This window comes from Cornus florida, unplaced genomic scaffold (assembly GCF_030987335.1).
Source record: "Cornus florida cultivar Cherokee Brave unplaced genomic scaffold, ASM3098733v1 CherokeeBrave_3.0.0_Hap2_Chr11, whole genome shotgun sequence".
NCBI classification, from domain to species: domain Eukaryota; kingdom Viridiplantae; phylum Streptophyta; class Magnoliopsida; order Cornales; family Cornaceae; genus Cornus; species Cornus florida.
The window spans coordinates 33,506,464-33,522,395 of NW_026775581.1; the positions used below are offsets into that span (position 1 = coordinate 33,506,464).

General features: G+C 38.8%; 1 protein-coding gene across 1 annotated transcript; it reads right to left on the bottom strand.

Annotated features, from left to right (window-relative positions):
- Positions 1–11,705, bottom strand: LOC132283370 (uncharacterized). The gene is made up of 5 exons (XM_059785309.1): positions 11,345–11,705; positions 9,170–9,387; positions 8,441–8,569; positions 396–527; positions 1–314 (listed from the first exon to the last, which is right to left on the bottom strand). The coding sequence occupies exons 1-5, from the start codon at positions 11,664–11,666 to the stop codon at positions 201–203; spliced, it is 915 nt and encodes a 304-aa protein (XP_059641292.1). The 5' UTR covers positions 11,667–11,705; the 3' UTR covers positions 1–200.
- Between the last annotated feature and the right edge of the window lie 4,227 nt (positions 11,706–15,932).

The following is a 15,932-nucleotide window of genomic DNA, read 5'->3' on the forward strand; positions in this document are numbered from 1 at the left end:
TAGTGATTGTCGTTGTTTAGAGAGCATGAAAAGATCCAACTATGATAGAACTAAACAAGGAATGCATGAGAATGTTTGACTGCATAATGGACAGCAGAAAATTCGCAGTTGCTTTACGTGAAAAAGTACGAGAGAATTTCAAATTTTATGGTATTAGCTAGTATCTCCAAGAATTGCAAACCATTAGTACACAGTCAATTCTAGACAACTTTAAGTTCTCTAAGCCATGCTGTGTGTAATGGACATGGATCTGGCTTCCCTTCTTGACTTGCCTTCTCCGAGAGGGAATAGAACCAACCATTTCTCCATTTGAACTGCAAGCATTGGTGGCAAACAAATGATCAGGAAAAAGAATCACTTTGTCGATTGAATTCTAAGGAATTTACAATTTTTACCTCCTTAACAGCTGTTGGGAAGTGGCTAACGGCTCGGGAATAAGCACATAATCTATCCTCCATGGCATCTTCAAAAACTACCCCTTTCTCGGCTGCTGCTGCAGATGCAAGTTCAGCAATGAGGCTTGACACCTGACAGCACAAGTATCAGTCACCCAGGACAATCAAATGAGTTTTGATTCAAATCATATAGAAGGGACATACCAAATCCAACTATCAAAAATAAGACAGCAAAATCCAACCAACCCGCAACAAGAATTTTTTTCTAATTCATTCCTCATAAGCTGATGCCTATAAACTATACTTCACCAAAATTGTCAAGGCTCCATGTTTACTACAACAACTATGCTTAAAAAAATAATAATAATAAGTAACTGCAAGAATGAGAAGAAACAAAACATAATTGTGGAAAGTACTTCAAGTAGTACAAGAACTAACTAATGTGCCAAGACGGTAGGTCATAATAATCCATGTGAAGATGCATGTTATCTAAATCCCATATGAGCAGGTAGTTATTTATGTTCTACTATCTGCATAATCAGAATTTCAGTTCACTAAGAAAGTATTACAAAGGATTCAGGATTCTACATCTCACTTTAGTAATTAAACTAGAAGTTTGTACCATTTTGAACTAAAATTGCATCAACCATTGCGAAAGCTGTATAATGCCCCAAGAACATATTATCCTTGGGATTAACCTTGTTCAACTGAAGCCTATGAAGTTTAGGCCCATATCGTATCCATGCGCCTTGTCTACTTATATATTTTGACACTTTCTAAACATATCCATAATGTAAAAATGATTTTTTAAAATTTTTAATTTCAAAAATATATCTGATATTTCTCAATTGCTTCAGAACACCTGCATGAAACACCATCATAATTAAATATAACTTCTCTAAGTATGATACTATGATTCCATAACATAATTGTTAAGAAAAGCAGGAAAGTTTCTGAATACTTAAGACTTTCGTTAAAATAAAATCTAAAAATAAAAAGAAGGATGAAGAAGAAGAGGAGGAAGTACTGAGACACATTATACCATGTCTAATTTAGCCCAAATTTTATATTCATGAAACATAACTACCAACTTGTTTGTCATAACTCCTTTAAGAAGGAATGTTAGTAATAATATACATATACCATGACAGTATATTATTATTGTAAACTTATATATAGAATCATATATATTAATCTAACTCATCCACATAAATACAGTATGTACTACATGCATATGTATATATGCATATGTTAAGAAAACCATAGCAAGGATTCCGAATTTCAACTTTCTTAAAAAACGAAGAAGAATTGAGATATTTGTATCATATTCAAAGCTTATGTTTATGAAATATTAATATCACCGCCAAGATATATACCCTATACGTATCTCCTCTACCTCCAAAAAATGGGAGATGAGAGTTCAAGTCTCAATAGTGAGAAATGGGTGTGTGAGTTTTTGCCAATGAAAAAAAAAAAGAAACATTAATGTTGTCCCTTCCATGGAAAGGAAGGCCCCTAAGCACCCAACAGAATGTTGTCGAAGGATCACACCCCGTGGCACGATCCTGACCACGTCCACTCATCCATCCCCTCCCCACAAGCATTCTGTCTATAGAAGAACGGCAGAAAGTCCACGACATCCTCCACCAACCAATCTTGCAATGCCTTCTCGAACTGCACATCGAAAGACACTCTCCCATTGTCAAGATGATAGCATTCGGCCACCATCGCCAGTCTATCCACAGCAATCCGAAAGAGCCCAGGGAATACCCCCTCCAAAGGTCTATCCCCACACCACAGGTCCCACCAAAGCTGACATGTCCCTCACTGCTCACCCTAAAACGAATGTGCTTTAAAAAATCATCACAACCCTTCCGAATGAATTTCCAAAGTCCTACACCTGCTCAAGCTCTCACCTCAAGCGTGCACTAACCCCCTCTAGCCTCCCCGAATTAGCATTGAATTACCCTCCTCCACAAGCTCTCTCTCTCAACCCCAAATCTCCACAACCACTTGCCCAACAAGGTTCTGTTGAGCAAATTTAATCTCCAAATGCCCAAGCACCCTAATTGGATAGGTCTACAAATCTTATCCCATCCCGCCAAGTGATACTTGAACTCCTCTCCATACCTACCCAAAGAAAATTCCATTGGAACTGCTTGATCCTCTTTGCCACCGATGCGGGGAGAGGAAATAAAGAAAGGAAATAGGTTGAAAGACTCGATAAAGCATTCTTGTCGACCCCTTTCAAAAGATATTGCTTCTTCCAACCCGCAAGCCTCCTCTCAAATCAATCTATGAATAGAGTACATAAAGTTGCTCTCCTCGATGACACGCTTTATGGGAGACCCAAGTCAGTCAAGGGAAATGCCCCAACGCCACAACCCAAGATGCACAACCCAAGATGTCAGCCATAGAGTCAATCCCTCCCACCTCCCCTACAAGCACAATGTCACTCTTCCCAAGATTGATCTTCAACCTAAAACAACTTGGAATACATCTACACACACCTCAGGTATCTCAACTGGGAAGCATTCCCATCACAAAAACAATAGTATCATCTGCAACAAAAGTTGCAATATCTCCATCTGACTGAGAAGACCCCGACCCACCCTGAAGCCTTCAATCCATCCCAGCTCAGAAGTCCATCTCATCAATCTGCAAAATGCCTCCATGACCATAATAAAGAGGAAATGTGATAATGGGTCCCTCAGTCTCAGCCCTTGTGAGCTCTTGAAGAAGCCAATCGGGACACAATTCCCCAACATTAATAATCTTACTGTGGAAATACAATAGTAAATCCGACTCCTCCAAGGCTCCATCGCTCGCCAAATCCCATCATCTCCAAAATATGCATCAAGAATGTCCAGCTCAAAGGAAAGAGCTCACAGTCTTGCATTCAGCTAGCAGATTACATTCCACCTTCTGCTACATTTTCTTTGCAGATGATCTCATGGTGGCCCGTAAAGCATCCATCCAAAATGTTAGAACTTTAGCTAAGATTTTTAGGATTTTTGAAGAACTAACTAGTCTTCAAGTGAGTCCTCAAAAGAGCAGTGTCTTGTTCTCCAGAGCTGTCAGGAGGAAACATGCTATAGTAGACATCTTACAATGCAGTGAGAATAATTTTCCTATTAAATATCTAGGCCTTCCTTTGTGTCCTACTGGTTTGAAGAGATCTCATTGCAGGGATCTAATTGATAGGGTCTCAAGGAAAATTCAGTGTTGATCCACAAAGCTTTTATCAACTGCAGGCAAGACAGAGCTTCTCAAGACAGACATGATAACCCTTATTTTTTCTTACTGGTGTAGCACTCATAATGTCCCTATGGTTGTCATAAATCAACTCCAGAAGTTGTGCAGGGATTTTTTATGGGGTAGCAAAGAACATTCTAAGAAAATGCATCTATTAAGTTGGGACATGGTCACCGAAACCAAATAGGAAGGAGGTTTAGGATTGAGTAAATTGGTGGACATCCAAACTGCCTCCAAATGTGGTTTGGCATGGAATTTCTTACCTAGCAAAGATGGACTATGGGTCTCTTGGTTCAAACAGAGGTACATCCCTCATTCTACCTACTGGAATGCTATCCCCAGAGCTTCTCATTCTGCTGTTTGGAGAGCTATGGTGGATGTTAGGGACCTGATACTGCAGAAGGTTAGTTTTCACATTGGGAGAGGCTATCTGGTGCAATTGTTTTTGGATCCTTGGTGCGGAGGATAGACTTTGGCCCAGAAATTTGGGCATAGGATGGTTAGGAGACTCCCATTTCCGAGGAAGTCCACCTTGCAGTGCTTGTTGGTGAATGGGGAATGGAATTTGCAGGTGCTGCAGGAAGATTTCTATCAACCTTTTAGAGAGTATGTTACTACAATGGAGGTTCATGGTGATGATGACAGGTTGCTATGGGATGGTGGCAAGTTTTCATTTAAGAGAGCTTGGCAATGTTGTAGGACTGCTCTAGAAGAAGTTCAGTAGCATCATTTATGTTGGGGAAAAGCAAGGCCAAGTTGGTCTGCTACATCAGTCTTTGTTATGCTAGATAGGTTGCCATCCATGATTAACATCCAAAGAAGGAAAAACCAGTTAGCTCCTAGGCGCACTCTGTGTTACAGAGGTGTAGACACCAGAGACCATCTATTTGTAGAATGCAGTTTTGCTCGAACTTTTTGGTCTTGGATAGGAGTTGTTTTGCACTGGGATATGTTGGCTTTTGTTGAGAGGTCCAAACAGTTGGGGATTTATTCACTTGGTGTAACCACTTGTACCACGATTCAAAGACACTCAGAAGTTTTTTGGTTGCTGTTCTATGGGCTATTTGAAGGGAAAGGAACTCAAGACTAGATGGGACTGGCATGTGCACTCCTGAATCAGTGGCTAGACATACCCTTTTGGAGGTCTTGGATGTCCAAAACGCAAGCCTACATGATCCTATCTTCTTAACTTTTTTTCTTTCTGCATTTTGTTTTGTATTGGAAATGGGCCCTCTCAATACTTGATAATTAATCTTTGTGGCCTTGATTTCCCATGTACTAAATGATTATTCTGAGGGTATGCTCTATCTGCATCTGTACTTGAATTTTTATGCTTTAATACAACACCAATTATGAAAATAAATAAATAAATAAATACAGTCAAGCTCACATAGTTGTACGCCTTCTCCATGCCTAGCTTGCATACTACCCCTGGAACTCCACTGCTAAGCCTAGCATCAACGCACTCACTAACTACCAAAACTAAGTCCACAAACTGACGGCCTCTAACAAAAGCATTATGAGAACCCGAAATCACCCCATCCAGGACATCCCTCAAATGCAATGCTAGAACTTTAGCTATTAGCTTATGCATACTTCCCACCAAGCTAATAGGTCTAAAGTCCTTCACATCTATGGCACCACCCTTCTTCAAAATAAGCACATCTGTTTCCCACCAACAAGACCCTCTACCCCCTTTCCTTCCGATCAAACTCTGCAATCACTGTTAAGAGTTTGTTCTTGCGCCATTATAGATTACCAAGCACCTCCTTGTTCCATCTCTTTAAGTCTTCTTTCAACAACTGAAGTTTGTTTGTCTAAACAAAACTCAGAGAGCCCCTCGAGGAATACCCCTCCCACCATAACTGAACCTCGTTGAATCCCTCCGCCTGAAGCCACATGTTCTCAAATTTGAACAGAGTCTTCCACCGTCAGCCTTCCCCTCCCACTAGACGAAGTGAATGAAGCACCCTCCATCGACAAGTCAATCAATCCCTCATGATTAATAAATCCCGAGAACTGCTCCACGGCTGTAGACAATTGGCCTCCAGAAGATCTCTCTAGAGGAGATCTAATCACAATGAAATATATCTCCCCTTACAACAATCCACCCTAGAGACCCATCTCTTGTCCCACAAGAGAAGAATGCCTCCAACTGCCCCCAATAAAATCAGGAGCCTCCCACTGCAGAAAGCGACTTCCCCATAAACTCCTCACTATCTCCATAGAAGTCGTCGTCAATTTAGGTACCTGAAGACACACTACATGGGTACTCCACTTACATAAACCCCCCCTCCCTCAAAGGTCAACCTCGATCTATTACTCAGCTCCCTGATTATCCACCATCCATCTCTCCTCACCATCAACAGTAATCTGGACAGGGCTTGCCATCCCTCTCCCTCAAAGGTCAACCTCAATCTATTGCTCAGCTCCTTAATATTATCCATCATCTATCTCTCCTCACAATCAACCGTAATCTGGCCAGTCATTCTGTTAAAAATATGAGAGGGAAAAGGGAAGAGAGAAAAGGGAAGAAAACACGAGCATATACATAGTTCGACACTAAGGCCTACATCCATGGACAAAGAGCCACTAAGGGCTACATTTTTATTATTCAGAAATATTTTGCTTGAGTACAAAGAGCCTATATATAGGCACGGTAAAGATAAGAAAATATGGAAAGTGTACAATAGTCAAAGTAGGCACCGTGATTGGTGGAGGATTTTGCTCCACCATTATATACAAATATTTATAGTTGGAAGGAAATTGACCGGATCACCATGATTGGTGAAGGATTTTGCTCCATAATTATATAGAAATATTTATATATTTCAACACATACCATCCTGCCCCTCCCCCTGGCTGCTGCCAATGGTTGAGACAACCCCATTTCAACATATTCAACAAATTCACCCTCTTCCCGAACCACAATAGCTCTGTCAAGGTCAAAAGGATCATTGAGAAGCCTTTCTCCTTCATCCCTTTCATCCCCACCCTCTGAATCCTCCACTCTGTATTCAGTAGGTGTGTCGTAACATCCTTCAGATAGAGCGTCAATAATAGGAGCAATCTCAGCCCCGAATGGTCCGTTGTGTCCATACCACTTAACATCCTCATATCAGCCTTTAATGCTGCCACAGGTTCTTCTCTCAATCTCAATTGAATACCATTTCCAATGCACAAAGTAATCATTTTCAGAAATCAACCTATGCCATCGGTATCCTGGTGCTGTGTAGTAGGTAACGATCAACTGTCTTGCGTCATCAACTGACCCATCGTGCTTGATTAACCCACCTCTCTGATCAGCTCCAGCCAATTCTACCTGATCATCCCTACAACCACTCCAGGACTGCCAGCATAACCCCTTGGCCCCATATAACCAGAAGGAGTAGAGAGAGATTGCGTAATCAAATCTCTAACCTGATTTGATCTAGACTTGGACTTGGGCTACTGAGCCTCCTCTGGACCACTCCTAGCGGGCCATTTTTGTTTCTCTTTCCATGTCCATTTTGTTCTTGTGTCTCTATTCTCTGTTCTGGGCCAACTTCTTTCCCATTTGGGCCGTCATGCTACGCCCCATGACACCAGCCTCATAAAAGTTGAGATCAGGCCGAGATTGCATAAGCCCAGTGTTACTTCGTTTTAAGTTGTGTGTTGGGCCCAAGCTTGGTTGGACTGGATCTGCTCCACTCTTCCTTCACCCCACTTGCTTAATTCAGCTTGTATTTGTTTCATCTCCCTTATACAAATGGATATGCATAAACTATAAAATTACAAAAAAATAAAAAATAAAAATAAAAATAGGTCCCCTTGTTTTGTCATATAAATAAATAAATATATATTCATATATATAAAGGCATAATCCAATCTATGTACAATGTAACCCCCAAACTTAGGTTGAGAAAACAAATTTCAATATGAAAGCAACCTCCTTAATTCTCATACCTAAAATCACATGATCGCCTAATAGATAAGCAATAGTATCTTCCTAACGAATCAATCCTACTCCAATACATCAAGCAATTAGTGTATATCATAATCTTCTAATAAAAATGTTCATGCCTTCAAGTATTTGATTTAAATTTCTAATACTATATGCTATAAATCCAAATTTATTACCACAAATAATTGAGTTCTTAACACAAATATCTCATAGCCCTTTAAACCAATTAAACTATGCTAAAAAATTCAGGATTTTAAATTATGCATGAAAGAATCTCATTTAAAAACCTCTTCATCCAATCCAGTCATACCTATGATAATCGAAAAGACAATTGTGATGCAGAAAAAACATCTTTCACATTAATATCACCATATTGGTCAAGTGCTTGAACCCTAGAGCCAACTAAAAGTAGACAGTTATAGTCAGAAAAGCAGAAGCATTATGACTGTCACTATTAACCCACTGATTTATTTTGCAAGGAATAAGTGTCCATCATAAAGGCAGTATTCAAGCTCCTCGAAAGACCTTTATTTTTTTTTTTTTTTTGGATGGTAAAGCAAACACACACTTTTTTGCCCACGCCCGGGCTCGAACCCCTCCCCTCCTCTTTGAAGATGGGGAGGGCATACCATTGGGCCAAAGGCCCTTTGGTCTACTCGAAAGACTTGACTTTACCCAGCTAACTGAAACCTTTAAATTATTATTTAATAAAGTCCAGTTTCATAAAATCATAACAAATAGCAGATTTTTTAATTTTCCCCCTTTTCGGGTAAATGTAGATAGAAAAGAATGTGCCATGAATCCAATCTGACATTTTAAATAACTTTGACTAGCGAGGTGGCCTTACCTCGGAGCGGAACTCCTTCTCTACAGCACCAACAGTTGCCCCAGGATGACGGGCTCCTACAAGCATGAACGCTGATATCCATATAAGCTTCTCCAACATCTGCTTCTGAAAGGCTTCCTTGTCAAGAACCTGGTTTAAATCACCAAAATATGAATAGTACTCTAAAACTTGTCTACTTAATCCTGGAGAAGAGACTCATAATCTATATTATCAAAAAAAGGAATATGTGCCTGATACTAACAAATATTTAACCCCTTTTCCTCAAAAAAAAAAAAAAAAATAGTGTCATAGCAAGTAAAGATATGAAGGAAAAAATATACAACTCAAGAAAGAGAGAAATAAATTCCACTTGCTAGTGGAATAACGATGGTGGAGAGAGGGGGGGAATGAATTTATATCATTTTTTAGGACTAAGGGGAGAGCTACGAGTCCATTCCCAAATTCCCACTGGAACAGTTAATTCAACAATTAATCTCCAACAAAGAGGTAAAAGGAGAAATATCATGAAGTTACATCGGCATGCAATACGAATGCTGACATGTCCTAGAACAATTTAAATGAGATACCACAAACCATTGTTTGAGAAGCTGCTAAACTTCCACAAACTAAGTCTACCTCTGTAGTAACCACGAGATTAGCCCTAAATAAAGCTTCAGACCTTGCATATAAACTAATAATGACAACTATATATATATATATATATATATATATATAAAACTCATCCTTTACCTTGCAAGAAAGGCCTCCAGCATGTAACCTTGCAGCCACGGCAGATGCCCATTTTCCATAAGCTGCCGTCAGTCCCTCGGGATTGGTGTCTGTTTTCCCGTCAATGGGAGGTTCACCAAGCTTTGATACAGCAAAATATGCCAAAACTTGTTCTGCATCACCCAGACCTTTACTATGGAACCATGGCTCCAGCATTCCATTCTGGAAAAAAACCAAATCTGCTAGATTGTTAAGATCCATCAATCAAAAAACAACCCATCAAACTTAAACACAAACCGCATAAATCTTGCAAACATGGATACTCAAAATCTTACATCGCATTAGTCTTAAATAGTATCATGAAACTTGTAATTAAATTAAATAAGTTGTACTAATCTATGAGAAAACTATTGGAAGATTAAATCAAGTCATTCCAAGAGACAATATAACTCAATGCTCTGGCACTGCATAGAGGAAATATCCCATTAAAAGCTACACGTTAACCTTTAAATCGATCATTATCCAACATAATGTAATTCAAATAAATTTTTGAAAATTATGCTGAACACCATCACAGAACAGCAACATCAAATGTTAAATCACCATCAAACAACAGAATAAGAAGAACTGGCAACATTTACTCCATATTGATGACAGCATTACCACGAGGATGGGGGCAATTGTGGTTAGCGGTTAAATTTGGTCTCAGGAAATGCTTAACAGAATTTTAAGCAGAATTCTCATTCAAAATGAGGCCATAGTGGCATTCTTGAAAATACAATAGCCACTTGGGTCATTTTGGACTCGAACCCTCACCATCCACTTTGGAAGGTAGAGGAGATGGTTTAAACTTCCTCTAAGGTTGCTCCATTGTGACCTGGAAACAGTATCTCCGCATGCACATGTAAGGCTGCGTACATGTAACCCTCCCAGACCCCACAATGGCTGAAGCTTCATGCACTGGGTTTGCCCCCCTTCTTTTTTCCTCAAGGTTGATTGTGATGCGGGTATGCTTGTTTCTTCTTTGACCTAGTTCTTATGATGGTTATCACAACATCTAACCAAGCAATCCTATCTTATGAACAAAATTATTATATTATGTTCCATGTTTGCACCACCTGGTTTCTCCAAAATGATTTAGATTTTCATTGGCACTCCTCAAATCCTATGTCGCCTATTCATGTTTCTTTAAAACTAGCTAAACTCCTTTTCTCCCATTGGATTGGCCTTGAATGAAAGTTGTGCGAATTATGGCTCAGTCAGGCATCATCAGACATGTTCAGCTATAACGGATTTTATCTACACCCTAATCAGGACCTTAATCCCTGTCTTGCAAATAATTGAGTTTCCGTTTTAATTGTTGTGGTGCCACGTCACCTTTGGAAGTAGGGTGGTACCAATTGGGTAGTTAAAGATCATATAAAAATTTGTAGGATTGGCTCTTTTTCTTGATATCTATGGAGCTAAAATTGTTGCTCGTTTAGAAATGGTATTTTACTTAATATCAATGAAATCTTGTCTGCCAAAATCAGGAACTTAGTCCCTGTCCAGCAGATAATAGAGCTTCCAATTTAACTGTTCTGGTGGCATTTCAGCTTGTAAACAAGGTAGTACCAGGTGGGGGTCAGAGTTAAACTTGTTTCTCTGCTATAGGCAATTTAGTGAGTTGTTGAGCATTGCTTACATCATATTGCCTGATATAACAATTCTGCATCACGTGCATCTCAAGTGATACGCGATCAAGATATTACTGCTTGCCTTTCTTCTCATTGTTGTACCATAAGCTTGAGAAGTAAGCTTATTTTGAACTAGGCACAACAACTAAGCTTTAATTGCAGCGTCAGCGTCAGCACGAGGTCCTGCTCATATGGATTGGATGGCTTTGGCAACTGTGGCTATGGAAGAGTATTTGATTCATCCTCCGAGTCTAAAGATAAGAGTAATTGAGGTTTCGAAGCAATTTGTTTGTTTCTATTGTCCTTAACGTTCTCTATGCTTGTTCATTGGGCTTATTGATGTGATGGTTGTATAATTTCTACTTCTAATACTGTACATCATTACCTTATCAATGGAAGAAAATTTCTACCCAAATACCAAGGAAAAAAATTATGGGTAGTACAATTTCATCATAAATTCAAGAACTGAAAATTCAACTAGTACATTGCGATTGAGCGTGCTATATAATCAAGTGGGTACCTTTCCAACGAGAGTGAGGAGTGGACTGAAGGACGGCCTCGAGATCATCGTTCCTTGTGCAGACAAAGATTGGACCCGAAAAATCAAGCGGAACAGACTCGCCTCTCTTCACCAGCAAATCTTGACCGTTACCCATTTCCTGCAACGCTCTTCCGACTCGTCCACCGCCTACTATGACAGCGGCGGGTACTACCTCGGTGGCCATGGAAGTTGAAGATAAAGCCCTAACCCTAAAACTGAGCTTGACAATGGAAGTGGGTCTAGTGCATTGGCACAAAAGAGGAGAGCTAGAGAGAGTGAGTACACTAGCTGCGTTGGCCATTGGCTACCGAGTACTGTGAGGTCATGGTTTCTCTCTCTGCGTGTCTTTTTTTAATCAGATTTTGGGCCCAAGAAGAGAGCCACTCATTGTAGCATAGATTACTGGTCTATCCAAATTCCAGAACATTTAGGCTATGTTTGGTAGGATGGGTTTAAAAGGGGAGGATAACATTAGTTATAAGGGAAAGGGAACGAAAGGAAAGGGAAGGATAAGTTTAATCCTCAATCGTGTTTGGTTGATTAATGAAAGAAAAGAAAGGAAAGGATAACAATCATGTTTGGGAAAAGAAAGGAAAGGGAAGGATAATAAAAAATTTACTATTATGCCCTTTATATATTTTAAAAGATAAATTTTTATATTTAAATATGCAACAATATTTTTGCCCCAAGATTCGATTCTAAGGCTCAGTTTGGTAGCAAATGCCACATTCATCTTCTCTTTCCAAATCAATATTTCAAAACTCAACAACACTTAACTAATTTATGCAGTGGTATTGAGGCTAAGCAGCCCAACTCTGCCATGAGAAAATCTGCTCGTGTGCAGCTGATTAAGAATGGGAAGAAGATCGCTGCATTTGTACCCAATGATGGTTGCTTAAACTATAGTCTCCTCAATATAGTTTAGTGTAGATCTTCTTTAATGTATCAAATCTTATAAAAGGAGCCGGCTCAAGTAAAAGTGGAGGAGGCTCCAATATGAATGGAGCAGGCTCTACTTTAAGTAGAGGAGGCTCCAATATGAGTAGAGCAGGCTCCCAAAATGGGAGGCGGCTCCTTTGAAGAAAAATTGTTCTGGGAACCAATTTTATGTCATGTTAGGTGGCAGAAGTAAAACAAAGAAAAAGAAATGCAATTTACCCAAAAATAAAAAATAAATAAATAAAATGTAACTCACTTTTATTCCTAAAATGAAGTTGAAATAACATTCATACTCAAGAGCACAAATGAATTTTCGCTTAAAAGTTTGATTTCCTTCAACAAAAAAGATGATAAAATCAACAAAACAATAATAAAGTCAATGAAATAATCATATTGGTAAGTACTGAAACAATCAACAGATCGCATAGAAAACCCAATTACTAGATCTTCCTTCAAGCAAGTAACAACAGAGAAAAGTTAAAAAATGATCATTAATTTAATATTTAAATTTGGCTTCTTACTTTTTTGGGTGAGAGGGGTTTGATCACAAATGTAATCAATGATGATCAACAACATAAAACAGTAAGTTAGGTTCTTTCTGACTTTATTTTAAAAAAAAAAAAACTTAACAACCCAAGGCATGAAGTGGATCGAACATACAGATCCACCAATTTCTTGCAAATATTCAACTGAAAAGAACCAAAGACACCAAAAGATTCTATAGTGAATTATGTTTGTGCTAATTTCGACTAAAAATTAAGAGCAGGAATATATATAAATTGAAGAGGGAATTTCATGGATTTAACATACCAGTGAAGGAACCCATCATATGGAAGAATTCGCCCAAAGCAAGATGAAGTCTCCTAAGTCAGTTTGCTCTCTGGAATGTTTCAATAATGACCCCAAATTAGGAAGTGCCGAGATATAATGGGAATAGGACACTTGAAGGGAGCCGGCTCAACCATGATCATGGAGCCGGCTCTTATGGGTTTTTGAGAGGTGCCGAGTGAAATAAGAAGGATGTAGATGAGTGGAGCCGGCTCTTCCTTTTTGTGGAGCCGGCTCCACATTTTTTTTGGAGCCGCCTCAAGTAGTTGCTGGAGCCGGCTCTCTTGGGCATTTGAGAAATCCCGAGAGTTGGTGTATGCAGGCCAATAAAGGAGCCGGCTCAACCTATTTCTAGAGGCGGCTCTTCTTGGAGATGCCGTTACAAACCTTTCCCTTCTATCTCTATCATCAACTCCTCCTCCGGCACAGAGACCATGCAGTGAACCCATTTCCCCCTTTTCTCTCTCCTATTTCTTCTTATACCAGTGAATTTTGGCGCCTTTGTTCCCGCGCTGAATATACGCCTTCCTTTGTTCCCGCGCTGAATATAGGCCCTAATATGAAGAGCAAATTTGAGGGTAAAATTGGCCTAACAAATATTTTGTATGCCATCGCCTGCCATTGCCTTCCCTTTCCTTCCTTATCCTCCCAATTTTGGAAGGTTAAAAAATTACTGTAAGTTGCTTATAAATAACCCTCCAAACCCCTCCCTCTTCTTCCCTTTCCCTCCACTAACTTTACCCAAACACAATTTTTTATAACCCTCCGTCCCCTTCCCTCCCCTTTCCCTTCAAACCCATCCTACCAAACTGACCCTTAGGTTCAAATTTTTTGCAAGGCAGGCAATGTACTCACATGTATATTCATACATAGACATTTACGTTCATTTCAGTATATATACATCGATATAATGTCTTTATACATTTATAGTAGAGACAGGCAGCTCAGTGTTTCCTAAATTTGTTTGTTAATTACATTTACCTTCTTTGACGTTTAGAGAAATTATACACGGTTAAATTATTGAGTGATTGACGGATTGCTAATTTTAAGTGTAAAAAGTCAATAATGTCCTTATATTATAGTTATATATTATATTACAAGTATTTGTTAATCTAAAAACTCACATAACTTGCGTGTCCAAATCACAGAAGAGGCAAGTGAATCATGTAATACCCCTAGTTTTTAAAAGGATAAAATGAAAATTTAAATTTAATTTCTAGTGCATTTTTTTTATTTGGTTACTTGACTTAGGTGTTTATTTGCGTAATTGTCTAATTATGTATTTATTTAATTATTTATTGAATTGTAATTGTTTATGTGTTTTGAATGATTTATTTAATTATAATTATTTATTTGCTTTTCTTTATTTGTTTGTTTTAAGTATAATTATTTAATTATTTATTTAATTGTAATTACAGATATATTTAATTGTAATGGACGTAACTGTTTGGTCATTTGTTTAATACAGTGTTTGCGTATACTTAAGTTTAGGGTTTTAATTTATGTAATTAGGTTAGCCGACTTATAATGAGGCTAGAATTAGGATTAGGGTTTTACAGGAACCTATATATATAAGCTATATGTTTGCAAGGGTTTTAGAATCATTTTTCCCGTAACTGGAGGTAGAGAGAAAACAGAGAGGGTTTGAAATGAAAACACAGAGGGAAGCTGGGAGAACCAATTAGGCTTTCAGCTATGGACTGAAGGTGTACTATGGAGGAAGGGATGGATGGCTTGTGGGATTGAAACTAAGCAGTCGGAGGTTTACCGATAGTCGGCCGTTGTCGGAGAATTTAGAAACGACGTTGAAAAGTTTTAAACTGAAACTTAAAGGCAAGTTTCATTCTATCTCCTTTCTGTAAACTTGTGTTCTATGCATTCTAAATGGTCTCCAGGAAGTTAATTAAACATTAAAAATGGATGTGTTATGCATAATAAATCAAATTGTAATATGTTGTTTTGTTTTTGTTTAAACTATAACTGTTTTGGTTTTAAACTGTTCCGATTGTGGTTAAGCTTTTGTCAATCAATTCATAAGGAAATGTAAAGAGTTTCTAGGACTGTTTGGATTTAATTTGGACCCTAGGAAGTTTAAAATCAATAGGGACAGAGATTGGAAACTTTGTCGGAAGCGAAGAGGGTGAACGGAGGAAGCAGAAACGAAGCAGAGAAGGCTCTCAGGGAGAGAGCCGGCTCCCTAATGGAGGAAGCCGGCTCCTATGAAGAGAGAGCCAGCTCTCTATGAGGGAGAGCCGGCTCTGGAAGCTATAGAGCCGGCTCCCATGGTGGGGGAGCCGGCTCCCTTGAACAAAAACCCCTACGGGGTGTTTTCGAGGATTTTTCGCTACTTCAGGGGCTAATGGGCAATTCTGAAAGTTCATGGGGGTTCTTAAATGATGTACAGAATATGTTTAAGACCTATGATTTATTGGTTCAGGCTATGGGAATGGACAACATGAATTTTAAAAAGATTAATAGGCATACTGTCAAGGATGGGGAAAGGTTAAATTGCTAGGTTGTTTAAGCGAATTAGAATAAACCAATATGAAAATTATTTTTGGGATTCTATATATAGGATTGATATAACATATTTGAGTCCCAGGAATGTTGGTTTATATGATGCTAATGGACTTCATGAAATTAAACAAAAAATATGCATGTTGTCACGGGATATAGAAGTTTATTTGCTAATGGTTGTTTTAGCCAGTTAAACGAACTATTCGGAATGTATTTTAGGGTTAAAGTGTATGTGCTCAGTCTATACTTCTGAGTATCATTGTATCATGCTTTGGATGCATAA